The sequence below is a fragment of the Myodes glareolus genome, chromosome 19 (genome assembly GCF_982192425.1).
Source record: "Myodes glareolus chromosome 19, mMyoGla1.1, whole genome shotgun sequence".
In the NCBI taxonomy this organism is placed as follows: Eukaryota; Metazoa; Chordata; class Mammalia; order Rodentia; family Cricetidae; genus Myodes; species Myodes glareolus.
Genome location: NC_142044.1, coordinates 40,615,803 through 40,643,252, shown reverse-complemented (window position 1 = coordinate 40,643,252; position 27,450 = coordinate 40,615,803). Strand labels below are relative to the sequence as shown.

General features: G+C 52.4%; 1 protein-coding gene across 7 annotated transcripts in view; it reads left to right on the top strand.

Annotated features, from left to right (window-relative positions):
- Positions 1 to 27,450, top strand: part of Cacna1i (calcium voltage-gated channel subunit alpha1 I) — a 118,907-nt gene that overhangs the window by 84,987 nt on the left and 6,470 nt on the right. For 2 of the 7 annotated variants that reach the window (XM_087898957.1, XM_087898951.1), the window contains 24 exons: positions 837 to 1,022; positions 1,282 to 1,399; positions 1,535 to 1,690; positions 2,140 to 2,233; positions 2,867 to 3,069; positions 3,572 to 4,045; positions 4,362 to 4,462; positions 4,917 to 5,040; positions 5,238 to 5,306; positions 5,787 to 5,971; positions 6,434 to 6,560; positions 6,813 to 6,938; positions 8,203 to 8,292; positions 9,716 to 9,908; positions 10,568 to 10,719; positions 11,902 to 12,011; positions 12,604 to 12,737; positions 13,802 to 13,872; positions 23,018 to 23,096; positions 23,632 to 23,753; positions 24,492 to 24,860; positions 25,115 to 25,261; positions 26,105 to 26,308; positions 26,961 to 27,129. In XM_087898957.1, the coding sequence (XP_087755083.1) occupies positions 837 to 1,022; positions 1,282 to 1,399; positions 1,535 to 1,690; positions 2,140 to 2,233; positions 2,867 to 3,069; positions 3,572 to 4,045; positions 4,362 to 4,462; positions 4,917 to 5,040; positions 5,238 to 5,306; positions 5,787 to 5,971; positions 6,434 to 6,560; positions 6,813 to 6,938; positions 8,203 to 8,292; positions 9,716 to 9,908; positions 10,568 to 10,719; positions 11,902 to 12,011; positions 12,604 to 12,737; positions 13,802 to 13,872; positions 23,018 to 23,096; positions 23,632 to 23,753; positions 24,492 to 24,860; positions 25,115 to 25,261; positions 26,105 to 26,308; positions 26,961 to 27,129 (3,803 nt within the window). The remainder of the gene's footprint in view (positions 1 to 836; positions 1,023 to 1,281; positions 1,400 to 1,534; positions 1,691 to 2,139; positions 2,234 to 2,866; positions 3,070 to 3,571; positions 4,046 to 4,361; positions 4,463 to 4,916; positions 5,041 to 5,237; positions 5,307 to 5,786; positions 5,972 to 6,433; positions 6,561 to 6,812; positions 6,939 to 8,202; positions 8,293 to 9,715; positions 9,909 to 10,567; positions 10,720 to 11,901; positions 12,012 to 12,603; positions 12,738 to 13,801; positions 13,873 to 23,017; positions 23,097 to 23,631; positions 23,754 to 24,491; positions 24,861 to 25,114; positions 25,262 to 26,104; positions 26,309 to 26,960; positions 27,130 to 27,450) is intronic. The other 5 variants (XM_087898954.1, XM_087898952.1, XM_087898953.1 and 2 more) reach the window with 5 other exon arrangements.

The following is a 27,450-nucleotide window of genomic DNA, read 5'->3' as shown; positions in this document are numbered from 1 at the left end:
ACTTGGGGTCGCAGTGGGTCTCAGGCCCCCTGAGTTCCAAACAGGGGTTGGAAACACAGAAATGGCTACATCAATTGGTGTGCCACCTGAAGATATCAGCTATTCTGATTGCCCATGAAGTCATGGCTATGGCTGAATCTCTGGTTTGTTGTTTATGTGCATAATCAAAAGCACGCAACCTCAAAGAGAGGACAATGACATCCAGAGCCTTGTGAGGCTTTAGGCAAAGAATGCTGCCTTCTTGTTATTATTATTATTATTTTTTAAAGTTTTTCGAGACAGGGTTTCTCTGTGTAGCTTTGGAGCCTGTTCTGGAACTCACTCTGTAGACCTGGCTGACCTCAAACTCACAGAGATCCATTTGCCTCTGCCTCCAGAGTGCTGGGATTAAACGTGTGCACCACCACCACCTGGCCTCTTTGTCCTTCTTTACAAGTGTGCATATGCATGTGTGTGTGTGTGTGTGTGTGTGTGTGTGTGTGTGTGCGCGCGCGCACGCAGGTCAGAGGACAACTTGGCGGGAGTCACGTCTCTCCTACTATGTAGGTCCTGAGGATTGAACTCAGGTCGTTAGGCTTGGTTCCAAGCTTCTTGACCTGCTCAGGTATCTCACCAACTGTAGAGCCACAGGCTTCTGAATGCAGGATCCATGGGCTCCTGGCTAAGAAATCCTGATTTAAGGGGTGCTGTGGAGTAGCAACCAACACCATTTGTTAGATGGCTGGCTGGATGATGCAAGCTGTTTCTCTGTCCTCCTTGCCTTGTCTACCTCTTCCGTCTTCCCGTCCTCGTGGCCTCCCACTGACCCCTCTGCCTCCCCCTAACACTGGCTGCAGCATCTGGGAAATCGTGGGGCAGGCGGACGGAGGCCTGTCGGTGCTGCGCACCTTCCGGCTGCTGCGGGTGCTGAAGCTGGTGCGCTTCATGCCGGCGCTGCGGCGCCAGCTCGTGGTGCTCATGAAGACCATGGACAACGTGGCCACCTTCTGCATGCTGCTCATGCTCTTCATCTTCATCTTCAGGTGTGCCCTGCCCAGCCAGGATTCAACACTGGGGAACCTGTTGGGGGCTGTGGACATGAGGCTGGTGGAGGGAGGATCTGGCTGGGAACCCAACGCCATCACTCAACCCTGAGGGCTCTGGGCAGGTCCTCTGAGCCTCGACATTCCCCTCTATTAACATGGACTTGAGATCGCCCTCTCTTCTGGTTCTGGGAGGCCTTGGCAGTTGCAGAGAGCTCAGTGCGCTAAGTCTCACGAGCCACGTCCTTCTCTTGCACAGCATCCTTGGGATGCATATCTTCGGCTGCAAATTCAGCCTCCGCACGGACACTGGAGACACAGTCCCTGACAGGAAGAACTTTGACTCCTTACTGTGGGCCATTGTCACAGTGTTCCAGGTGAGTGATAGCTGATCGCTCGTGGATTTCAGGGGTGCGTAGGGAGAAACGTCTGGATGGCAGGTCCTGGAGGGTCTTAGGCTAACAGCCTGGGTTTGGGAGGATTCCAGGGCTGAATTGTATCCTTCTCGACAGATCCTCACGCAGGAGGACTGGAACGTTGTCCTCTATAATGGTATGGCCTCCACCACTCCATGGGCCTCCCTCTACTTTGTTGCCCTCATGACCTTTGGCAATTATGTACTCTTCAATCTCCTGGTGGCCATTCTGGTAGAGGGCTTCCAGGCTGAGGTAACTATCGCCCTGGGCAGGTCACTGGGCAGGGGACAGGGAACCTGGTTGGGGGAATAAGTACCAGCTCATAATACTAGAAAGTAACATCCCCCTGAAGTAGAACTGTCAATGAGGCAGCAGGCTTCCCATCCCACTCCTGGAAGCAAATGGGAGCTGCATCCAGGATTCCCACTTCTCCTCCAGGAACCTTCTCTACCTCAGATTCTGAAGCCTCCAAGACCTGGCTTTCCAGAGCCTGCCTCTCCCTCCATCTGTGAGGCTTTGGGAAGTCCTGGAGGTCAAGAAGATTGGGCTTTGTGGCCAATGTCCTCACTAACCTCTCAGGTCCCCGTTCTGAACCAGTTTCCCCATCTGTAAAAGGAGGGTGGAAGCACCCATTGAAAAATCCCCAAGGTAGGGAAGGAAAAGACAGTGCCGACCTGTGCCAATGTGAGCTGATTTCCCAGGGTGATGCTAATCGCTCCTACTCTGACGAGGACCAGAGTTCATCCAACATGGAGGAGTTTGACAAGCTCCCAGAGGGCCTCGACAGTAGCGGGGGTAAGCACACGTCCATTTTCCACTCAGGGTAAGGAGCCTTCCATAGATTCCCAGGTGGGCATAGGGTACAATGGCTTCCCCATGAAGTCTAGGCTCAGGGATTGCCACTGGTCTGTTTTTTTTTCAATTGTATCCAAAAAAGATGCCTGGTTTCAGAAATGGACATTCACAGACTTCCTGGGTTCCCCTAGAAAGCCCACCTGCTGCTCTTCCCACATGGGACCCTGAGTTAAAGTCCCGGTGTTTTAGGATGTGGCCTGCGTTCTGGTCCCACTGGGTAGACTTTTCTGCTACCACTAGGGTAGACTTTTCCAACCTAGCACAGTGGCCAGGGTGACCCAAGAAGACAGTGTCTGCCTGTGAGCACGGGAGTGAGGTTCTCCTGCTGGGTGGAGGTCTAGGCTGGCCCCAGAACAGAAGGAAGGGTTCATGAAGAAGTAAATAAACAGCCTTGCAAGGAGGATGGAGGAAGGCTTGTGAAGTAGGTGGCAACCTCCAGGATTTCCTGGTCAAGGATGTCTCCCCAGACAAAGCTCTCCATCTACATACATTGTACATCTACTTCTGATTGTCTCATGTCTGTCTGTCTGTCTGTCTGTCTGTCTGTCTGCTGTCTTCATCTCACACCTCCAGATCTCAAGCTCTGCCCGATACCTATGACACCCAATGGACATCTGGACCCTAGCCTCCCCCTAGGTGGGCATCTGGGTCCTGCTGGTGCCATGGGCACTGCCCCCCGCCTCTCACTGCAGCCAGACCCAGTACTAGTGGCCCTCGACTCCCGCAAAAGCAGTGTCATGTCACTGGGCAGGATGAGCTACGACCAGCGTTCCTTGGTGAGTCCTGTGGGTGCTATGATGGATGCTCCCTGCGGGAGGTGGAAGGCACTGAGGGACCGTGGTAGGAAGTGCCCTGGCTAGGGTATCATACTATCTAGTTTAAACCAGGCAGGGTCTGTGTTTATGGCAGTTCTGGGTGCTCTGTGCCAGAGCAGGTCTTGGTAGCTGGAATGAAAGGCTGTGGTCTGGTGGAGAGACCTGGGATTTCATCTTGGCAGCAGTGTATTGACTTTGAAGGTGAGGCTAACTGGAAATTTAATCTGGCCTCTGCCACCTCTGAGTGGTGCAGCAAATTATTACCTTTCCCTGAGCCTCAGTTTCCTTACCTGTAAAGCAGGCCCTTATTTACTATATGCTTTCCTCAAAGAAGGAGGGAGTTTAATGCCAGTCATACATTGGCGTGGGTGGGCTCACTTTAGCATGGCTTGCAGGAGGTTCGGGCCTTGGTGCTAGATTACGGTGTGGGTGACTGCTGATCCAAGCCTGGGCCTCTCCGCAGTCCAGCTCCCGGAGCTCCTACTATGGGCCCTGGGGACGTAGCGGGGCCTGGGCCAGCCGCCGCTCCAGCTGGAACAGCCTGAAGCACAAGCCACCCTCAGCTGAGCACGAGTCCCTGCTGTCGGGGGAGCATGGTGGCAGCTGCGCCAGGGCCTGTGAGGGAGCCCGGGAGGAGGCGCCATGCCGCACTGCACCCTTGCATGCCCCTCATGCCCACCACGCTCACCATGGACCCCACCTTGCACATCGTCACCGCCACCACCGCCGGACGCTGTCCCTCGATACCAGAGACTCGGTGGACCTGGCAGAGCTGGTGCCCGTGGCGGGCGCTCACTCGCGGACTGTTTGGAGGGCAGCGGGCCAGGCTCCGGGGCATGAGGATTGCAATGGCAGAATGCCCAACATCGCCAAGGATGTCTTCACCAAGATGGATGACCGCCGCGACCGTGGGGAAGACGAAGAAGAGATCGACTACGTGAGTTGGGACTGGACAGGACCCCTGAGAAGACGGATTGTAAAAGCAGTCTACAGGGCTGGAAGAGGCAGATTCAAGAGACAAGGCTTTGGGTTGTCCTGGAATGGTGGGTGGGGCTAGAGGGCAGAGATGGAGGGCGGGGCTAGAACTGCTCATCCCTGACCTACTATTGCCAATCCTTTGTTTGGGGTCGGGGTAAGAGTTCAGAGTTCATCCTGTGGCCCCACCCCCACCCTCTTTGGTGGCTGGCAGAGTGGGAAGAGATGGGTCGCTCTGCGCACCACCAACCCTGGCACCCAATTCCTTGCCTTGCCAGACCCTGTGTTTCCGGGTCCGCAAGATGATCGATGTCTACAAGCCTGATTGGTGTGAAGTCCGTGAGGACTGGTCCGTCTACCTCTTCTCCCCTGAGAACAAGTGAGTGGTGGCTGGCTGGGTGAGGGCCAGAGGAGGAGGGTGACATGTTTGGAAGGACGCCTCCATATGCTAGAGAGAGGAGGGTCTTCAAGGGAAGGGGAGGGTCCAGATGGCCCTCCTTGGCTTTCCTGTTTTTGTTTTGTTTTGTTTTGTTTTTAAGCCAGCCCTGTGTTGGGCACAATCCAGCCTGAAAGCTCAGATGGAACCCTTCCCATCAGAGGCACAAGGTTGGGTGTTGGAGGCAGCTGGTTGACCTCATTACATAGGGTGTATGATTGGGGAGGAGACTCCAGTTGGGTACCTTCTGCAGATGTAAAGTTGGCACCTGTTGAATGGCTACAGGAAGGGAGAGGGATCCCTTCTTCTCAGCCATTCTGGTCCGAGAGTGTGTATTGGTTCTCTGTCTTCCTTCTGGTCAAACTGACCCTCCAGGGATTTCTTGACTTCCACTTAGGTTCCGGATCCTCTGTCAGACCATCATTGCTCACAAGCTCTTTGACTATGTGGTCTTGGCCTTCATCTTTCTCAACTGCATCACCATTGCTCTGGAGAGGCCCCAGATTGAGGCGGGGAGCACTGTGAGTGGCTGCCACCCTGGAGCTGGGCGGAGGGTCTCAACACTGGGGATGGCCAAGGTGGGAGAGCCCAGGAAGAGCTCTGCTAAGCCAGACACTTAGCGGTAGCTATCGTGGCTGCTCCTGGCGGAAGCAGAGGCTGATTAGGCACACGGACAATTGTGGAAGACTTGGACTCATGGCTTCTCCCACTCTTTCAGGAGCGCATCTTCCTCACGGTGTCTAACTACATCTTCACAGCCATCTTCGTGGGCGAGATGACACTGAAGGTTGTGGGCTTCACCAGCATCCTTCCCACTCCCACCTGGAGCCCCTGCCTTAGGCCTCACCTCTCCTGCTGGCCTGGCGCTCAGCAACATCCCACAGACCCCAGAGGTCCACTCCTGTTGGGCTCTAGACCCTGGGCAGAGCTCTGGGATGAGAGGGGATCAGTGCCCCCTTCTTCTCCAGTTATCAAACCCAGCTAGAAGGGCGCGTTTGGGTAGAAGCATTACCCTGGGAGGCTCCCCATTGTGGGTGGCTTTGGATTGAGATCTCATCCTCATGCTCTGAGACCATAGCTTAGAGCTTTCCCTGGGCCCAGACCTGCTCCATCCTGCCATCACCAGCCTTCAGAAGAACCATCATGAGCCACACCCCACCCATCACCTCTTTACAGGAGGCAGACCTGACCTCCTGTTGTCCTGCCCCTAGCGGGAGTCTTCTGGACCCCTCCACTTCCCAAGGCTTGACCCTAACCCTGTCCCCAGGTGGTTTCTCTGGGCCTGTACTTCGGCGAGCAGGCATACTTACGCAGTAGCTGGAATGTACTGGATGGCTTCCTGGTCTTTGTGTCCATCATTGATATCGTGGTGTCTGTGGCCTCCGCGGGGGGAGCCAAGATTCTGGGAGTCCTCCGGGTCCTGCGACTCTTACGCACCTTACGTCCTTTGAGGTAAAGACCCTGCCACAATGCGTAGGGGTGAAGTTTAGGACAAGTGTGGCTGCGCCATGTAGGGAAATGGCCCAAGTCTAAGTGGGTCGTCACTCTGGCTTGACAATGCAGACTCCCAAGAGCGTTATGCCAAGCATACTACATTGCTGGGGGAGAAACCAAAGAACCTAGGGCAGGGACTCAAATGGCTTCCATAGTGTTACCTCCTCTGTGTTCCTGGATGGCTCACTGCCGTCTCTCGGGTGTAATGTGTACCGTATGGGTACTGGGTGAGGGGCCAAGTGTCCTTCTGTGTGTTGACCTAGGTAGAGATCGCTGCTCACCTCCATCCTAGGTAACCCGGCAACTGTCTCTTCATTTCCTTGCTGGAACCTCCCCTCTCAGGAGGCCTGGTGGCTGTGCACTGAGTTGGGGCTGTCTCTCTGTTGGCTCAGTGCCCTGTCCTTCCTTGCCTGCCTGCAGGGTCATTAGCCGGGCCCCTGGCTTGAAGCTGGTGGTAGAGACGCTCATCTCCTCCCTTAAGCCCATCGGCAACATCGTGCTCATCTGCTGTGCCTTCTTCATCATCTTTGGCATCCTGGGGGTGCAGGTGAGGGGGTGCCCGCTTGGCGGGGTGACAGAAAGCCCAGCCCAGCCTATTCCTGTCTACCCCCTCACGCCTCCGCACCTGTATTCACTTGTGGACTCAGGTGTTCTTGATGGAGCCAGGTGAAGGAGGCAGAGTCAACCTGGGTTGACTGAGCAAGGGGCAGGTTGTGTGGGTCAGTTCCGGGGAAGCTTCCCCTCCTCTGATTGTGCCTCCCTCACCCCGAGCAACCAGCTCTCCCCTCCTTGCGCACAGCTGTTCAAGGGGAAGTTCTACCATTGTCTGGGAGTGGACACCCGCAACATCACCAACAGATCTGACTGCGTGGCTGCCAACTATCGCTGGGTGCATCACAAGTACAACTTTGACAACCTGGGCCAGGTGAGCTCTTCAGGGGTCACGGGCCCGGCTCGAGTCCTGCATTGTTGCCACAGGCTCTGTGCTTCCCCCCGCCCCCCCCCCCCCCCCTTTCCGAGCAGGAGTTTTCCATCCTGCACAGTGGGTAGGGGTGGAGCTCTGCTCCCAGGAAGTGTGAGGCTGGGATCCTGAGTGCAGAATCTGCCAGCATGTGAAACTTGGCTGGTACTTCATGAACACTGACTCTGGCCTTGCCTTCCCACCCAAGGGTTGGTAATGGGGGTTTTAGAGCCGTCCATACCTGGGCATACACCCCAGCTGGTTTTTTTTTGTTTGTTTGTTTTTGTTTTTGTTTTGTTTTGTTTTGGTTCGGATATTCTACTTGAGGTTCAGTTTCTTCCTCTGTCAAATGGGAATATGACAGTCGAGTTGACAAACTCAGCTGGTGACTAGTCCACTGGGCCTCTTGGCTTGGTGTCTTCTCTTTTCTAATAATTCAGACAACTTGCAGGGTCCTGCTTTGCCTTTGGTCCCCTCTCCTGGGGATAGTTCCAGGTGAGAGCTGCCTCCAAAGAACCTCATTTCTCCAGCCCCACAAAGAACTCGGCAGCTAGGTATTTGCAGAGAGGGGGCTATTTTTTTTCCCAGGATGTGAGAAGAAGCAGGGTACAGGCTGGTGCTTTCTTGCTGGTGTCCCCTCACTGGTGTCCCCATCACTGGTGTCCCCTCACTGGTGTCCCCTCACTGGTGCCCCCTCACGGGTATCCCCCACTGGTGTCTCCCCTGGTGGCCCCGTGATAGACCTCCTGATGCTCACTCACAGGTTCACACTCTCATACCTGAGTTGACACCAGAGGCTGGGTTGAGGCCCAGGGCTCCCAAAGTTCTGATTCAGGTGTTGGGGACTCCTGGGGTGACAATGGCACAGCCCCAGGCTTGCCAGGAAGCGTCCCATCTAAAGACTCACTGCCCCCTCACAGGGTCCTGTGCTCTTGCTGCGGGCCGGAGCATGGGAGTTCATGGACTCTCTTGCTGGATATCTCACGGCCAGTTACTACTAGAACTGAGAGGGTGGCTCAGGACTCTGGCTCCAGTTAACCTTCTAACCCCACAATAGCAGCTGCGGGCGCACAGAAGGCACACAGGAGGTGCTCAGACAGGCCTCATCCATCAAGGGCACAGCTCAACTACTCAGGGAGACATCTTTGGTTTTGGTCTCCTAGAGGCAGGACAGCAGAGGCCTGATGTACCCACATCTGTCACCCCTACCCCTTCCTTTGTCTTCCAGGCTCTGATGTCCCTGTTTGTCTTGGCCTCCAAGGATGGCTGGGTGAACATCATGTATAATGGATTGGATGCTGTTGCTGTGGACCAGCAGGTGGGCATGGCTTGGGCCACAGCTGATGAGGATGCGGGGAGGGACCTGAAGTCACCTCTGGCTATTGGTCTTCTAGAACCCACCAGGTTAGATCTGGAGCTAGAGGAGGTGAGGAGGGTCAGTGGTGATGAGTAAATCTGTAAGTGTTCCTTTATCCTTGACTGCCTCTCTCCTCTTCCTAGCAATGGACTCCACTCACTATTCTGACCTTGGCTGCTTCCCGCTCAGTTTTCTGCTTTGTTTATGGATAAGTGGGAGGGTGGGTGGATGAGTGCAGGCTGAGTGGATGGAAGGCTGGGTGGATAGATGGATGGTAGATGGATGGATAGATGGATAAGTGGGTGGGCTGGTGTGTGGATGGCAGGATAGGTGAGTGGATAGTTGGATATGGGTATGGGTGGGAAGGTAGATGAATAGATGGATGGACAGATGCATAGATGAGTCTGTGAGTGGGTGAATGGATAGATGGATAGATGGATAGATGATAGATAGATAGATAGATAGATAGATAGATAGATAGATAGACAGACAGGCAGATCTCTGAGTTTGAGGCCAGCCTGGACACAGGGCAAGTTTCAGGATAGCCAGAGCTACACGGAGAAAGCCACTGTAAAAAAAAAACAAGCAAAACAAACAAAAAAACCAAACCACCACCACCACCAACAACAAAAAGATGAATGAGTGGCTGGGTGGATGGATAACTGATTGGGTTTATGGATGGAGAGATGTGTGGGTAGACAGATGGATGGATGAGGGGGTGGGATGATGGGCAGATATAAATAGGTTGGATAGATAATGAGTGAATGAATGGATGAGAGGGTAGATGGGTAGGTAATGGAATGATGGATTGGATATATGGTGAATATGGACGGTTGAGCGGGTAGATGGGTGGGTGGGTGGATGAATGGATGGGTAGGTGAGTGGGTGGATGGGTGGATGGGTGGGTGGATGAATGGATGGGTAGGTGAGTGGGTAGATGGGTGGGTGGATGGGTAGATGAATGGATGGGTAGGTGAGTGGGTGGATGGGTGGATGGGTAGATGAGTGAGTGGATAGATGGGTGGGTGGGTAGATGAATGGATGGGTAGGTGAGTGGGTAGATGGGTAGATGAGTGAGTGGGTAAGTGGGTAGGTGATAGATGAATGCTTGTATGGGTGAATGCGTGGAAGGTCAATGAAAAGACAGCAGACCAATGTATGCAGAAAACAAGTGCAGGAGCAGGGAAGGGAGACTGATGCTGTCCTCCTTACTGATGTCAGGCCCAGGCCAGACATTTCCCATGCTGTGTTGTTTTCACCTTACACTTTGGAGGCAAGCTGTCCTAACTCCCCCGTCACACCGAGGTTGGTGAAGTCAAGCGCGTGTCTGTAGACTTGTGCAGACAGATCAGCCTCCTCAGCCCTCGTTCTGCCTCCCCTGCAGCCTGTGACCAACCACAACCCCTGGATGCTGCTGTACTTCATCTCCTTCCTGCTCATTGTCAGCTTCTTCGTGCTCAACATGTTCGTGGGCGTGGTTGTGGAGAACTTCCACAAGTGCCGGCAGCACCAGGAGGCCGAAGAGGCCCGGAGGCGCGAGGAGAAGCGGCTAAGGCGCCTGGAAAAGAAGCGCCGTAGTGAGCAGATGGTGGATGCCGGGATGGGCAGGGTCTCTCTACTCACTGCGGTGCCTACTGGGTGGTGTCCTAGCGGGGACCTGATTGAGGCCTGTTGAGTCTTTGGAACTGGAAGGGAACAAGAGATTTAATCCATCTTCTGCCCATGGCCTGGCCCCTTTCCCTGGTATCTACTTACGCAGGTGACCTGAGGCCATCAATAATGACACCATTGCCTACCTGAGTGAAGCCCCAGGTTGTCCAGTGTGAGCAGAGACAGAGGTGGCCTTCCCTGTGGGCATCACTGAGTGGGAACTTTCAGAACACACATCCCCTCATGTTCTCCTTCATGCAAATTGTGTATAGTTTTGGGGACAGTCATCCACCCCTGGATAGCCAGCCTTAGGATCCTTGTCTCTGCCTATCAGACCTAGAGTCTTTATCATGGGACTTTTGAGTATTTAAAAATAATTTGTGCCCTAACATCTCTGCTACCTGACCCCAATAATCTCCTGGTTTCCCTCATGGTGGGCGCCCTGACTGGTAGAGGAACACCAACTCTCATCCAGGACCTGGTATGAGCCAGCGTGCTTCTCTCTTGCTTTCTCCCTCCTTTGTGCTTCTCTCTCTGCTTGGTCCAACCCTGTATGGTCTGTGCCGCTCTCCCATGCTCCCTGCAGAGGCCCAGAGGCTGCCCTACTATGCCACCTACTGTCCCACAAGGCTGCTCATCCACTCCATGTGTACCAGCCACTACCTGGACATCTTCATCACCTTCATCATCTGCCTCAACGTGGTCACCATGTCCCTGGAGCACTACAACCAGCCCACAGTGAGTCTTGGGGTCACGATCTAGTCTAAGGTCACATGGTAAGAACCAGCCTTAACAGGATCCCACCTCAGGGACAGGGTTGGGTAGAGGGCCAGCTGACTACGGCATCCATGATGTCCCTCCATGATGTGCTTATGCCAGGCACTTGCGGGGAGGAGATGCTGGTGAATTAGACGCTTGAAAGAGAAAGGCCATTCCTTCCAGGAGTGTGGGGGAGGTGGCATTGGTGAGCGGCCTAGTGCACAAGTGGTTAATATGGACTGTGAAAAGCATGGTGTGGATTTTAATCCTCACAGTAATGTCAATGCTGGGAGGACCTTTGTCTGGGGATTCCAGATGAAGAGGTTGAGCCTCAGAGAGTAGATAGCAGAGATAGAATTGGAACTTAGATTGTGTTCAAAGTCTACTGGGTCCTCCACTGCCCACTGAATACCCTGGGTCTAGGGGATGACTTTCTGGGGACAGGTCCATGGCAAGCATCCTTGGGGTCAAACAGCATGCCCGAGAAGAGTTAAAGGGGAAGGAGCTTTCTAAAAGACTCCTCTTGGCAGAGTTGGCAGGAAAGGTGGAGCCAAGTCTCCAAGTGAAGAGTTAGCATCGTATTTCAGTGCACAGAGAAGGTTGTTATGAAGCCAAAAGGAAGGGAACCATGGCAGAGTGAACAGTAATTTTAGAATTTCCAAATTAATGTGAAGAAATGGGATTATTTCAGTTTACAACAACTAATCATTTGTCCTGTGCCCAGCACTGAATTGTTAGCATATTTACTCATCACAGCAGCTTTCTGATAGGCAACTGGGATTATTTTCTAAGTTTTTAATTGAAGAAACTAAGTGTCAGAGAAGTCAAGCACTTTCCCAGGTCACAGATTAAATAAGGAGCAAGTGCTAAGCCAGTATTCAAATCTATGCAGTCTGGTTTGGGGATCCTTAACCACTATCCCATACTGTCTCCAAAGAAAAGCAACTGGGTCAGGCCAAAACAAATAATGAAATAACAATGTGAAATGAGCATCACACATAAAGACATAAGGGATGAATAGGAATATAAATAAATAAAAGGAATAAAGCATATTAAATATAAATAGACTAAACTTTCCACTTAAAAGACAGAGACTCTTTGGTTGTAGAAAATTTCTGGGGCAGATCATAATCCTGGACCATGCTTCTCTTTTTCCCATAGTCCCTAGAGACAGCCCTCAAGTACTGCAACTACATGTTTACCACTGTCTTTGTGCTGGAGGCTGTGCTGAAGCTGGTGGCATTTGGCCTAAGGCGTTTCTTCAAGGACCGGTGAGTGGCTGAGCCATACTAGGGCAAAGCGGTTGGGAAAAAGTCCAGATCTTTGAAACAACCTGAAGGAGCCAGTAACATTTGGCTATTTATGGTCATGGACTCCTAGTTGCTGACTAGATCCCTGGACAGGAAGCAATTAAATCTCAGTGGCTGGATACAGGTTGTCTCAGTTCATCTCCTGTGGGCCTTCTGTAACCTGAAGATAGAGAATGGTCTGCCTCATACTAACTTTTCAGAGGAAGCAGTTGAGGCTCAGAGAGCTCAACAGACTGGTCAAATGCTACCTGAAGGTAGTTTAGGATATTTAGATATTTTAGGATTTATACTTAAAAGTCAGAGTCCATGCCTCCTACCCTATGATAAGCCAGAGATGTTTCTTCAGCTCAGGCAACTCCCTGTTTAGGAAGGAAAAAAATATGTGTGTAGCGGGAGGCAGAACCACTAGTACCATAGAGGATGGGTAGAAGTAAGGGTATTCACACATTGTAGGAGGCCCCACAGGAGTGTGAAGTGCTGGGAGACGACCCTGTGCTCACCTGTGCCTGAGCCACGGTGTTTTCCTCCCTATTCCCACTGCCCTGCTGTACAGATGGAACCAGCTGGACCTGGCCATTGTGCTACTGTCTGTCATGGGCATTACACTGGAGGAGATTGAGATCAATGCAGCTCTGCCCATCAACCCCACCATCATCCGTATCATGCGTGTTCTGCGCATCGCCCGGGGTAAGTAGGAGGCAGGACAGGGCAGAGACAAGCAGGACCAGCAAGGGGACTCCCCATTGCCTAGGGGAGAGCATATCGGAATGGGGTGAGAGACAGAGCGTGTGAACAAGAGGGACTCTCTGTTGAGTAGGGCAGAGCAGGATTCAAAAGAAGCCCCCGTGTCACCCATGTGTGTGTGCCCACCCCCATACTTGTGTGCACCTCTGCTTCCTTGTGGTAATGTAATCTGTGTGGTCGAGTCTCAGGCTGTACCACAAGGACTCAGTTCCAGGTTCGTGTGCTACCTGGTACTTCTCCAGCACCGTAGCAAGGGCACAGTCCTCGACATGTCTTGTAATCCTTTTTATCTCCCCAGAATCCCTTCTCTCATCCCCAAATTTTCTTTACTTTTTCAATGTCTTATTGCCACAGTGATGACTGGGTGCTTCTTGATCTTCCACTCACCTCCTGCCCATTGCTTTCACGTTCTAAAGAGAGAGACGTGCAGAAACTCTGTGCGTGACACCAGAGTCCTTTTTAGCCTGGAGGAACAGGAAGCGATGTGGACCCTTGTGTCAGCCATCTTTGACAGAGCAGTTACTGGCTCGTCCATCCGCACACTGTGTCCCCGTCATTCCACTATCTGTGTTCTGTGGTCTTGGACTTCTCTGTACCCATTTTGTGTTCTGTTTCGTTCATAAATCCATCATCCTGCAGCTGTATCTTTTTTTTTTAAAAAAATATTTCTCTGTGTACTTTGTGTAAATGGGTATTTTGTCTACATATACATCTACACACCAGAAGAGGGCATTGGATCCCATGGGACTACAGTTATAGACAACTGTGAACCACTGTGTGGGTGCTGGGAATTCTCAGGACCTCTGGAAAAGCAACCAATTCTCTGAACCACTGGGCCATCCCTCCAGACCCTGCAGCCATATTCCTGTGTGGTGCCCAAGAGGGAACTCTGGTCACATGCTGCTGTGTCCCCTCTCTTCCCCTAGTTCACACACTTGCATGTACACAATTGTGTATACACACACTCAGAGCCTGGACTAACAGTAAGGGCTGAATGTCACCCGCAGTGTTGAAGCTGTTGAAGATGGCCACAGGAATGCGGGCCCTACTGGACACGGTGGTACAGGCTCTGCCCCAGGTAAGAGCCACACCCTCCTGAAACCCTGCCCTAAGATTGAGGGTTTATTGTGTGGGACTGGGCCTGGAGGGATGCGGGCTTCGATTTTCCTCCTCTCTAGGCCTGCCAAAGCCCAAGGCAGAGTCTGCTCCCTGGTAAGTTATTTGAGCCTCTCCCGCTTCTCTTTGGGAACTCTTAACATGGTTACCAACATCTACTCTATGTCCAGCCTTATGAGGACTCTGAGACTCTCTACAGTACTTTTAGGAGCCCCCAGGTTTGTGAGGGAGCTAGACACCTCAGGGTCTTATGGGAAGAGGCCTGTGCTCTGCTCCCAGGAGGGAAGAGGCACAGGTTACCCTCTAGGAAATCAGGGAAGGTAACTTTTGAGCTGGACCTAGAACAGTAGCTTAATGGGAAGATGTCATTCAGTGGGCAGTGAGGTTCCCACACAGCCTTCCAGGGGTAGAAACACAAGCCCCAGGCTGAGCGAGAGGACCGTGGCCCTGTCCAGAAGAAGGTGAGCTGGGATCTGGCTCACAGAGCAGGGCATCTCCCCGGTACTGGTGCTTGGGCGGTTTTAGTCTCCCACTGCACACAGTCATGCCGAGGGTCTGTGCTGAGCTGACCCTTGCACACAATGCACACGTTGCACACTATGATGCACTTAGGGAACTTTATGCCTTGAAAACTGTTCTTGAGTTTGGTGTGAGCTCCCCCATGTCACAGGTAAGCCCACCAGAGGCCACCACTCAGGCACTCTTAAAGCCGGAAATATATAGTCCTTATTGCCATCCAGTGATGCATGGGGAACTTGCCCAAATCGTGCACCCCTAAGCTCTTGTATTTTTGTTTTTGTTTTTTCAAGACAGGGTTTCTCTGTGTAACAGCCCTGACTGTCCTGGAACTTGCTTTGCAGACCAGACTGGCCTCAAACTCACAGAGATCCACCTGCCTCTGCCTCCTGAAGGACCAGGATTAAAAGAGTTACTACCTGGCAGCTCTTGGATTTTTATGCAGAGAAAGCACATTCTGGTTGACACACTTCAGTTAGCAAGAAGCGTAGCTCAGAAGAAGAAAGAAAGCAAGATTTGTGCAGTTAGAGACTTCCTTAGAACTATGGATTGGGTCTTTGATGGATTAGGACTTTGTTCCCATGTCCTAATGTGCTGGGGCCATTCCATGTCCAGGTGCTGGAGCCTGTGTGCTGGGTTTAAGGTCAGGATGGTGCCTATAACATGGTCTCAGTGTGCCAAGGTCTGGAAGCCTGTTACATTCCCTACTGGTTCTATGGGCATGAGCCAAACTGGAGCCATCTTGGGGCAGGGGGTTACGTTTTCCCCTCAGCACTAAGAATTTAGCAGGATTTATTCTCTGCTTTATATAGTTGAGTAGACAGTTGATCAAGCAGGGTCCTGCAGTGCGGACTGAGGATGACAGGATTACTGGCCTAGCCATGGCCTTAAGTGGAGTGGTTAACCAGGGACCAGAAGAACGAAGGTTGATGCCAGTTGTCAAATCCTTGAAATCTTTTTCTCTTTCTTCAGTGTTATTTCTGACCATGGCTAAGCTCTCTCTAATTACTCTGCCCAGAAGCAGCAGGTTTCTCCTGGTGCCCTGCAGAGACCTCCTTGTTTCGGTGTACAATCTCTGCTAAGGAATCCACCTGAGTTTCCAGATGGGGACCAGAATTTCCCAGATGGCCTAGGTCTCACTCACTTGAGTGCTGAGTTCCTTAAAGTTTTTATTCCCTACAATTAAGGCTGAAGTTCCAACTCCAGCGGAGTCTGTGATTGCCTTCCACCACCAATAGGGAAATGGAAATGGGGATGGCTTGTCGTGCACAGGGCAGCCCGCCGTCTAGATTTAAGTCAGTCCTGCCCAGTTCTGCATCACAGATGAATACCTGTGGAATGGCACACATAAGGACTCAAGGAGTGGAGTCTCCTCCAGTGCAAACCATTCAGAAGATACACACTTGGTTAAGCTGTTCATGCGCGCAAGACAAGTAGTGGTTGGGGCCTGGAAATACACTTGCTTGCTGCTCTTGGAGTTAACCTACCGTGTATGGCTACAGGAATCTGCAAAGGGGGAGCTACCTAGGGGGGAATCTTAGTGCCATTGAGCAGTCTTTTCTTGGTGGTCTCTCAGGATGAGCTTAGGTTGGTCCCATTTACAGTTTTCAGGAATGGAAGTGGAGCATACTGTTTGACTAGTTCCTATCCCAACGTAGTACGGTGTTTGGGATGCAGAGATAGCCAGCAGGCATCACCTGTCTTGTTGAGAATGGCTTGGGAACCAATACACTCTTTCTAGCATCCCAAACACTGAGGGGCTGGCTTCTGCTGCTTCCTGGACCTTTGCCCTCCATGATCACCAAAGGAATTCCTGCAGCTATTGGAGTTTTGGGGCTTGCCACTTTAGGAAGCTCATATTCCAGGGATATCAAGATGGGCCAGTTTTGAACACATGGGCCAGATGACCCTAGGGGGAGGTTCTCTTTGGATAGTAAATTTGCTGCCTGGGTCTTGACCCCTCACATACAACCTGAGTACACGGGTTCTGCCAGTTTCCCAAAAATGACCTTCAGTTTTCTGCCAGGCCGTAATCTTTATGGATTTGGGATTGCATTGCCCAAGACTAGTGAAATTACAGGCAGATCATGATGATTTTCTTTTAGGACTATGAACGGGTTAGTGTGCCCTTAGGAGGACTTGGGTCCACAACCCCACTGAGCACAATGGTATTCGCCTGTTTCTTGGCAGTTTGGGGGGGGCCATCAGCAGAGTAGGCATAGTATTGGGTAGATTGGAGCCCCATCTCCTCAAAAGTGGACCCACAGCCCCACGAGCGTACTCCTTTGCAGCCTGTTCTCCAGTAGCCTCTGGATGTCATATTTTACAGAAACCCACCCAGAAGGTGGTTGATCTCAGTGTATATATCGACTGGCTGTCAGCTCTCCAGTTCCGTTCTTTCTTCATTTCCCCATACAAGATCCTGGCTCTTGGGGATTTAAAGGATTTCCCAGAGGGACATAAAGAAGAAAAAAATAGGACAATCAGTCTTGGGATCCGTGCCAGTCTTATCTTTACTGGGTTGGAGGACATGGTGACAGCCCATCCATCTTTGTCCTTTGTGGCCTCAACTGGGTTTGGTGAAGTCATGGGACAACACTGGCAATCTTCACTGCTGTAGGAGTAGTGAGGACCACAAGGTGCAGGCCTTTCCATGTTGACTCCAGGCTCTGGGTCAGGATCCTCTTTACCCACACAAGGTCAACAGGCTGTAACTTGTTGGGAGGCTCAGATGTGAGCAAGGTCATTGCCTCTTGAACCATCTGATGAACAGTCCTCTGGGCTTGTTGCAAGGCCTGTATGGGCTTGAGGAGAGAGTGGTTAGAAATCTCTGCCTGATGAGCATCTCTTAGCTTAGGGAAGAGACAGGGAGGCCTCCCAAATGTAATTTCAAATGGGGTGAAATATTCTCAATATAGGGTGCACTTGACCTTTAGAAAGGCAAGTGGTAGGAGGTTGCCCCTGCCCTTTTTCCCCCAACATTTAGTTAAAATTTCCTTCAAGGTCCCATTCATCCTTTTTATCTGACCCAAGTTCTGTGGCCCTATAGGCACAATGTGGTTTTCAATCAACATTTAGGTCCTTTGCTAGATTTTGGGAAAGTTTGACTGTGAAAGCCTGGACCTCAGGGAGAGGGGCAATCTGAATCTGAGTCAGCTCTTGGGGGAGTTTTTTGGTGATAACGGAGGCCATTTCTGTTCAGGTAGGCTAGGTTTTCACTCATCTAGAGAAGGTGTGTATGAAAACTCACAGATATTTATACCCCTGCATTGTAGGTTTTATAAAGTCCACTTTCCATGGTTCCCTACTTCCTCAGACATAGACTCCTTCTGGGCTTTCCTTCCTCCTTTGGGATTCATTTGTGCTTAAGTAATGCTTCTGGACACAGTGTCTTTGACAAGATTGTCTGTTGGAAGGATGTCATATCTGGACCCGAGTAACTTAGCAGTTACTGATGCCGGTTACTTAAGCAGTTTTGGATGCCCCCAGATGGGTGGCCTGGTAGAGTTTGGTGACTGTTTGTCTCCTGATAGCATCAGGGAGTACAGGTCTCCTGTCTGGCATGACCCACCATGCATTTGCCTCCCATTTGACATCTTCTATCTTTGGCCACTTAGTTTTTTCCTGTGCATAGTTTGGGCACTTGAAAAATGTGGGTTCGGTCAGGGTAACCAAGATCTGGAGAGGCCCTACTGGTTCTCTTGGGCCCTTAGGGAATTCCCTTTTTGATGCCTGTCACAGTGGACAACGGCTACTTCGTTTTGGCAGCCATATGGCTTCTAGTAGAGCCAGGATGTTTTTGTTTTTTGTTTTTTTTTTATTTCCTTTCCAGTCAAGGTGAGGAGTCCCATTTCTTGATCGAGGGGTCTCATGGACATGAACTATGGTAAATGATGGCTTTGTCCTTCCCCAGTGTAGTTAATCCCTTTGTGCTAAGGTCCCTCAACTGTGGGACTGGGCCCACACCATCCTGTCCAAGGTGACAACTGCATCCCGGCATACGTGATTCTGTCTTGAACAAAACTGCTTCCATCAGGGTGCATTACCTCTCCAGCTTCTCTCAGCGGGACATCTGGTAGGTCAGGTGTGGCAGATTGCATCTCATCAGTCACTAACAGGCAATCGTGGAGGGGCTCTGTTGGGCTATCATCTGGCAATAGGCTGGCAAGGCTGATGACTGACTTTTACAGAATCTGATATGGGGCTAGTCCAGAACTGCCTGATAGGGCATTATCAGAATATCGGAATCCACCCTTTGGGGATTCACCTTCAGGAAGGCCTATGCAGAGTAGCAGGGTGGTTAGGAACAGTTCCTGGCCCAAGTTCAGCTTGTTGGTTTTTCACTAGCATGGCTGTAGAGACAACTGCTCGCAAACTGGCCAACAGGCAGAAACAGGATCCAGTCTTTTGGGTAGGTAGGCTGCTGACTTCTTCCAGGGTCCAAGTGTCTCGGCAGTACCCTGGGCTTCATTCACACACAAGTAGAAGGACTTAGAGACGTCCACGAGGGTTAGGTTGGTGCAGAAATGAGGGTCTTCTTCAAGGCCTCAGAAGCTCCTCATTCAGGATCAGCCCATTGCAGTGACTGGGCGCCACCACAGCGGTACTGGTATGCAGTGACTTAGGTACCTTCGAGATCTCAGGTATCCACAAGCGGCAGCACCTGACCTTTTTAGAAATTCCTGCACTTGTTCCTTTGTCTGAGGTGTGTGTGTGTGTGCGGGGGGGGGGGGGGGGTTAGTAGGATTGCCTAGATTTGGCTCTGGGAAAGTGGCTCATTTTCCTCCTTTCGACTTGTACCCCCAGTAGGTGGCCTGTGGTGGGTGTACATAATTCGGCCTTCTTGGCTGAGAGCCAGTATCCTGGGACCTTTATTGTCTCTATCAGGCCCCCACTGGTCTTTCTACATTCTTCCTGTTCTGAGGCCAACAGGAGGTCATTCACATACTATAACAGGGTGCTCTTTGGAACCCTCTGCCCCGAAGGTCAGGAGGTCTTCACTTAAGGCCTGATTGAAGAGTGTGGGAGACGTTTTTGAATCTTCACAACAACCTAGTCCAGGTTAATTGGCTGTAATTGGCTGTAAACCCTCTCTCCGGTATCAGTTCATTCAAAGGCAACAATGGACGGGTGTATAAGTGTCAAAATGAGGCAAAAGAAGGTAGTCTTTTAAGTCCAGAGCGATACATCCTTGTTTTTCTGGTCGCAGGAGACTCAGAAGGGTGTAGGGTCAGGAACCATGGGTTGGGCTGTATACACCCTCTTGTTTCCTCTCTCTCTGGGACCCTTCATAGTTCTGTAGTCCCTAGTGCCCTGGTTTTGAACAGGGAGCAGGGAGTGTTCCTAGGGAAATGGCAGGGGATGAGGATCCCTGCTTTCTGTAGCCTGGTATTGAGTTTAACAACCCCCTGTTTGGTTTCCTGGTTCACAGGGTACTGTTTGACCCATACTGGGTAGTAGCACTTAGCAACTGGATGATAATTGGTGCTCAGTGGATGGCCGGTCTTGGTGGATTATTCTTAGACCGTACTCCAGGGTACTGCTGCTACAAATTCCACAGGTATCCCGAAGTTTGAGCATCATTTCTGGGTACCAAACTTGATTGGAGGAGGTATTCTTCTGACAGAGGGCACAAGAATATGGCTTGGGGATGAGTAGAATTCTAAGTAAGGTGGGTAGGGGCCTCCCCAAAGGACATGGGGGCCTGTAGTTTTTGTAATAAGTCTCTCCCAAAAGGGGGATGGGACAATCAGGCATGACTGAGAAGGAGTGGGTCACAGAACCTTGTCCCAAGTCCACTGTCCGAGGAAGAGAGTAGTCTGTCTAGTTTCAAAGGGAAAGAAACATGGGTCCTCTATAGTCTGACTGAAAGCAAGGGCATTTGCTGAGAGCTATAAGATTTCTCCTAATATATGTTCTGAGTGCAAACAGGAAGTAAGTTGAAGCCTGAACTTGAACACCCTGCCTGGGGACCCTTGGGTGGTCCTTGAGCATGTGACATAATGTCTCCTGCCTTGGCCTCTTCACCTGTGAATGAGGATGCCACAGTCTTTCAAAGTTGGAGATGTCAAACAGCTAAAGCTCCAGCAAGCAAGTTCTTAGTGGGGCTTGGCCCACGGGACGTGCAGAGTCTGTTACAAGTGGGAACGAGGGTGTGTTGGTGATGGGCGTGTGTCCAGCCTCCCTGACCCCTGAGCATCCTGTCAAGGCTCCGTAGGCCAGCTCTAAGTTGACACAGGGTACCTGGAGATAGTGGGGGAAGACCCCAGCTCAAGTTGGAGCCACATGATGGTAATTACAATGACATAAGCTTCTGCCAAGTGGCATGTGGCTGTGGGGGAGGGGCTTGTCCCTCAAAAAAAAAAATCTGCCAGCATACATCCATGCGGTTAAATGGTGTATTCCCTGCTTTTCCTGCTGCTTCTACAAAGTCCCCAGCCAAAGTGGCTTACAGAGGGAAGGATGTATTTCAGCTCACTGTTCAAGGCTTCAGTCTGCCATGACAGGAAAAACATGGTGGCAGGAGCGTGAGGGAGCTGGTCATCTGCACTCAAGAAACAGAGACAGATCAACAATGGTGTTTCGCTCACTTCCTTCTTTTTAGTCAATCCAGGACCTCAGCCGCTCACATTCGGGGTGTGTCTTCCCGTCTCCCTTAGCCCAGTCTAGAAACTCCCTCACAGACATGCCCAGAGGCTCATGTCCTACACGACTCTAGCTTCTGCCAAGTTGACAGTATAAGTCACCACAAATGGACACTGTAGAGTGCTGTGAAGATGGAACCTCAGCCCCTTCCTACAGACTTTGCCCAGTACAGAAGGAGAAGCCATCAGGGAAGGCTCCTCAGGCGAGGCGAGCTGGACTGGGCTTTGAGAGATGAGGCTGAGGGGCGAAGCATCTCCCCTGCAGCAGAACACGGCACATAGAGACCCAGCCATCCATTTCCACATGGTTGGAATCAAGGAGCAGGGAGATCATCCCGGGAAGGGAATGGGTGGGGGATGCCATAGCAGGCCTTCGGCTCTGGGACAAAACACATGGGGGCATTGTGCTGTGGACTCTATGCCATAGGAGTATCTGGATAAGGGGGCTTCAAGCAGAGCTGCCTCTGTGAGGGAACTGGAGGAAAGGCTGGAGGCAAGGAGGCAGATGAGGTGGCTGATGGGGTTCTCAGGCCCCAGGGGAACTGATGGGAAAGATGAGGACCGGCTCCTGGTTAGGAAACACCGCCGGCCAAGTCCGAGCAGGGCAGAAGATGAGCCTTGCAGGCCTTGGTGAGACTGAGTCTTTCTTGGCTGTCAGGGCCACACACTGTGGCTTGCAGTGTCCGCTAAGTGCTTGCGTCCTTAATGAGTAGGATGTTATTAATTAGTCTGCACTGCAGTGTGGAGTGGCTGGGAAGGAAGGCCTCCTCTAGAGCAGTCTGTGATCCACAGGGGTTTACTTTATAGTGATTACCTCAACCACCTCCTGGCTCAATTTACAGGAGCCTTTGTAGGGCAGGAATGCCTTTTGGCTCATCCATAGCATGAGGTAAAGGCAGTCTCCCACTGACGTGTAGGTTTGAACCAGGCTCGGAATCTGGGGCATTCTGTTCTGTAGGAGCCATGGGACAGGGGTGGCTACATTTGCAGGAGGCTCCTGGGACCACGGCTGTGTGTGATTCCTCTCCTAATTCCTTTTTGTGACCAGCCCTGTGCTGGCCTGTGGAGGCAAGTCTGACTTCATCCAGTTGTTCCCAGGCCAACAAAGGGCTTGAATCTCTGACCCATTACTTGAGATCCATGTAATTAAACAGGTCCTTCAGCTCTCAGTCTTTCTCATTTTCACCTGAGAAATGGGGCAAAAGATGGCACGCGATTCGTTTGAGGGTGGGTGGATGGTGTATGTGTGTGTGTGTATACACATGCGTGTGAGGGTGTGACATCTAGTATCTTCTATTATTTTTCTACCTTGCTTTCTTTTCTTTTTCTCGTCCTTCCTTCCTCTCTCTTCTTTTTTCTTTTCTTCCCTCCCTCCCTCTCTCCCGCCCTCCCTCCCTCCTTCCTTCTTTCCTTCCTTCTTTTTCTTTTAAGGCAGGCTCTCTTCCTAAGCCTGGAGCTCATGAATACCTGGTCCATGAACTCCAGAGACTCCTGCCAATCTCTGTCACATTGCTGACACTGCTGTGTCCAGCTTCTGCGTGGCTGCTGACTGCAGCCAGGTCCCCTTGCTTGTGCACTTCACCCACTGAGTCATCCCTACTCCCTCATAGGTTTCTGGAACAAGTGTTATTCTCACAGCAAAGACTTTAAACATTCAGTTCTTGTTCGGTAACCTATGATTCATTAGTCTTGCCCTTACAAGGAGACAGTAGACATGGATACTCAGCCCCGTGTAATAATACAGCTTACCCCGAGCCTGACCCTGCCTCTGTCACCCTGACCTGAGGTCCTTCACCTCTACCCCTTGCTCCAGGGATCCCTCACCTTCCCTGCCCTCCTCCAGACCTAGGACTTCTCATCCCTACTCCCCGTTTCCTCCAGGCCTTCATCTTCTCCCCATGAACACTCCTAGGCCTCTGGTCCCAGTCCAGCCATCTCTCTCCACAGGTGGGCAACCTGGGCCTCCTCTTTATGCTTCTCTTCTTCATCTACGCTGCCTTGGGAGTGGAGCTCTTTGGGAAGCTGGGTGAGTGATGCCTAGGCCGGGCTCCTCAGCCTGCCGCCCAAGGCCCTTGTGTGGGGGAGATGCCCCAGTAGCAGGACTCCTCATCAAACCCAGTCTTAGCATGGGGTATTTTCTGAGGCCTGGCTCATGAATGTACATCAGGCCTGTGTGGTGGAGTTCTGGACTCAAGCTGTCTGGTCTTCTGGGGAACCTCCTTCCTCTGCTTCCAGCCATTGCCTGTCCCGAACCAGGGCTACCCCCAAAACAGAGCCCAGTCATGCATATAAAGTCAGTTCCAAAAATCAGAGGCTCCCTGAGGCGCTGGCCCTCACCTCACCCACTACCTCTCTCAGGAGCTGACTATTGGATAGAAAAACCACATGCTTCTAAGACTGAGTCCCCAGCCAGTGCACCACTTCCTTGAGCCTCAGTTGTCCCATCTGTAGGCTGGGCACAGTCCACATGCACATGGTTGCAGGGGATAGTTTGAGAGGATGCTGAGGGGTGGCAGCTTGGGGTACTGTTGGTGGACAAGCTGACCACCTCTCCCTCTCAGTCTGCAATGATGAGAACCCGTGTGAGGGCATGAGCCGGCACGCTACCTTCGAGAACTTCGGCATGGCCTTCCTCACACTCTTCCAGGTCTCCACGGGTGATAACTGGAATGGAATCATGAAGGTAATCATGGGCCAGCTGGGGGGAAATCATGTAGTTTCAAGTCTTGGGTGCATGGTGGTATGACTGATCCAGACATAGTACTCTCTGCACACCCAGTATCCTACTGTACACGGGAGGGGAGTCAGGGACCAGGGACGTCCAGGACCTCCCTGACCCCAGTGAAATGGAGTCATGCTCAGGTCAGACAGGACCTTCTTGGGCTGGCCTGAAAAGCAGCAGTGAGTGCCTGAGGAACCCCATGCCTCTTCTCAGATTTGTTAGTGGCTCAGAGAGGTGGGATCAGCCCCAGTAGGGTATGAAGAGGGCCAGGTTAGGGTCCTAGGGACTTGGCTGAAGCTAAGGGAAGCTCAGGCTGCTATGGGCATGAAGGCAATAAAAGCTGCTAGAACTCTGGAGAGGGATTAATCTAGGCCCCTTGGCGTGTGTGTGTGTGTGTGTGTGTGTGTGCACGTGTGTGCATGCGTGTGTGCATGTGTGTGTGCATGCATGTGTGCCTGCATGTGTGTGCATGTATGTGTGTGCCTGCATGTGTGTGCATGTGTGTATGTATGTACGTGTGTGTGTGCATGCATGCGTGCATACGTGTGTGTGTGTGTGTGTGTGCGCGCGCGCACGCGTGTGCATGTGTGTGTCTGAGCTCTGGTAGCCTTGTGGGTCCTCTGTACTATGGAGGTGAGGGGTGTGGCAGGACAGGCGTGGTGGGTGGCACTGACCCTGTGTGTGGCATCCCTGTGGTAGGACACTCTGCGAGACTGCACCCACGATGAGCGCAGCTGCCTCAGCAGCCTGCAGTTTGTGTCGCCGCTGTACTTCGTGAGCTTCGTGCTCACGGCTCAGTTTGTGCTCATCAACGTGGTGGTGGCTGTGCTCATGAAGCATCTGGACGATAGCAACAAGGAGGCCCAGGAGGATGCGGAGATGGATGCTGAAATCGAACTGGAGATGGCCCACGGCCTGGGCCCTGGCCCCAGCCCCGGCCCGTGTCCCTGTCCTGGCCCGAGGCTGCCCACTAATTCACCAGGAGCCCCCAGTCGTGGATCAGGAGGGCCAGGCATTGGGGGTGACGCCGAGGGTCACCTGTGCCGCCATTGCTACTCTCCAGCCCAGGTGGGCAGGGGCTGAGAGGTGAATGGGGCTCGAAGGGCAGGAGCCACGGGGCCAGCTGGGCAACTGGGCTTGGAGGTGCCCTATCTTTTGGGGTCCCTCTGTGTTCAGCTCTAAGATAGGGTGACCTTGTGATGAGAGGCTCAATCCCAGGCTGTGGGCACAGAGAACGGGAGGGCAGCTCTGCCCTACCCACCCCAAAGTCCAGGGACCCAGCCGATAATCCCACCTGTCCCCACCCTGCCCCGTCCGCCTAGGAGACCCTGTGGCTGGACAGCGTCTCTTTAATCATCAAGGACTCCTTGGAGGGGGAGCTGACCATCATTGACAACCTGTCCGGCTCCATCTTCCACCACTACTCCTCACCTGCTGGCTGTGACAAGTGTCACCATGACAAGCAAGAGGTACTGGCAGCCTGAGAGGAGCTGACTCCCGGGGAGTCACCTGGGAGTGAGGTGTTGAGGGACGCGGTGGCTCTAGGCCCCTAGAAACATACTGGTCCCACTGGCCATAGTGGTTTGTCTGTGAAGTGTAGCTCTGTGGTGACGCCCAGAGACCCGCGCCCTCAGCGCCTTGGATATAAAAGGTGTTCAGAAACAGTCGCTGTTTGTCCTTGTGTCCCCTCTGGGGCATTTTGTCCTTTGTGACCCAAGAAAGGGTCTCTGGTGCCTCTTCTTCCCTAGTGGCTGTGGTCCCCCTGAGTGTCTCAGTATTTCTCTTGGGCCTCCTCTCAGAGGCAGCTCATCCCCACCCTGCTCAGGGGCCATTTCCCAGGCTATTTTCAAGAGCTCCGCCTATATACCACCCCTGCAAGTGTGCTCCTGGGCTCAGCCCATGGTGTTCTATAGGACCAGTGGCTGTGAGGTCATCCCCAAGAGCCTTGGACAGGAGCTGAACATGCAGGTTACTCAATTTTCCTGCCCCATGACTAAAACAGATTCTTCAGGATAGCAAGTCTTGCAGGGACATGCAGTACAAGTAGCCCTCGCAGCCCTCAGAGGAGCCACGCCCAGCCCAGCTCTAAGGACTCTTGGTCTGGGGCAAGTGGACAACAGAGCTCCGTAGCTCGCTGTACCATGCCTTCTTTTGTGTTCAGACACCAAGGTGGGCCACTCAGACCTGGTTTCCTTTGGGGGTGGCCCCTGTGCCATCATGTGTCACCCAGACTGGGATCCTACAGAGCGTGCCCACCATCCATGCCCAGCAGGCCTGTGAGCCACTCTGACCACTGCCCCATGTCCTTTCAGGGACCTGTTGCTCAGCGCTCCAGGCCCAGGCTGCCCCATCCCAGCCCCAGGGTGACCCGAGGCCACCACCTCCCCCTGCAGGTGCAGCTGGCTGAGACAGAGGCCTTCTCCCTGAACTCAGACAAGTCCTCATCCATCCTGCTGGGGGATGACCTGAGTCTTGAGGATCCCACAGCCTGCCCACAGGGCCCCAAGGAGAGCAAGGTAAGTGGCTAGGAGCTCCTTACATTTTTCTCCATGTATGATGCCAGGGTACACAGTTTGTCCAGCCAGGTTGGGCTCAGGCAGGCACAATCTAGGTAACTGAGCCTACATCTTCTGTCAGATACAGAAGCAAGCTGCAAGTTGGGATAGCGTGAGCCCATCCGCCTCAGAGTGGACATTGGGTGGCTCTCAAGGAACTTGCAGAGCTGAGAAAGTCGGCAAAGAGATGCTACAACCCTCTGCTCCATGTACAAGACCCCGGGCAGCAGCCAGAGATGAACTCCTCTCCCTAAGTATGAATGTGGAAACTGAGTTCTGGCAAAGACAGGGTCACTTAATGTTCTGCTCTAATACTTTCACCCCAAGCGACCACTACATTGAGTTAGCATTTGGTTATAGGTGTAAAGAAGAGCCGGTGCTGTCTCAAGGCCATTAGAGTCAGGAAGGCAGGAGCCAGGGGAACCATAGCTGCCCGGGAGCATCCGAGAGGGCTTCCTAGCGGTCAGGACCTTCCACTTGAGGACTGGAAGGTGGTGACTGCTGGTCAGGTGGAGGAGGCGAGAGGAAGGGCTTTCCGAGGTAGGGATGGAGATAGGTATGCAGGAACCCTGCCTCTGTCTCCCTCAATACCACCTACCTCCCTTGCCTGCAGGGTGAGCTAGAGCCTCCGGAGGAGCCCTTGCAGGCAGGAGATCTGGATGAATGCTTTTTCCCCTTTGCCAGTGCACCAGTGTCTGCAGGCCCAGAAAGCCTGCAGTGCGAGATGGAGGCCATCCCGTTCAATCCCGTCCAGTCCTGGCTCAAACACGAGAGCAGCCAAGGTGAGGGTTTCAGCCCTGCCAGCACCCCACACCCTGATCCTAAGCATCTGCTGCATGAGGGAGGCAGTAGAAGCTTTGTTTTTTCTCCTCCCCCCCCCCCCCGATAAAGAAGCGAATGGGGTTCTGAGAATTAGAGACCCAGGCCTGCTGCACTGGTAGTAAAGGAGCAGTCAACGAACTAATGCTAGCTGAAGCCTGGCCTGAAGGAAGCGGCATGCTGAGCTTCCTGTGCTCAGTGATAAAAGGGGAGCTAGGTTACCACACATAGCTTTTATTATCAAGCAGAAGGAAGGCTTACAGATTATTGAGTTGGGATAGAGA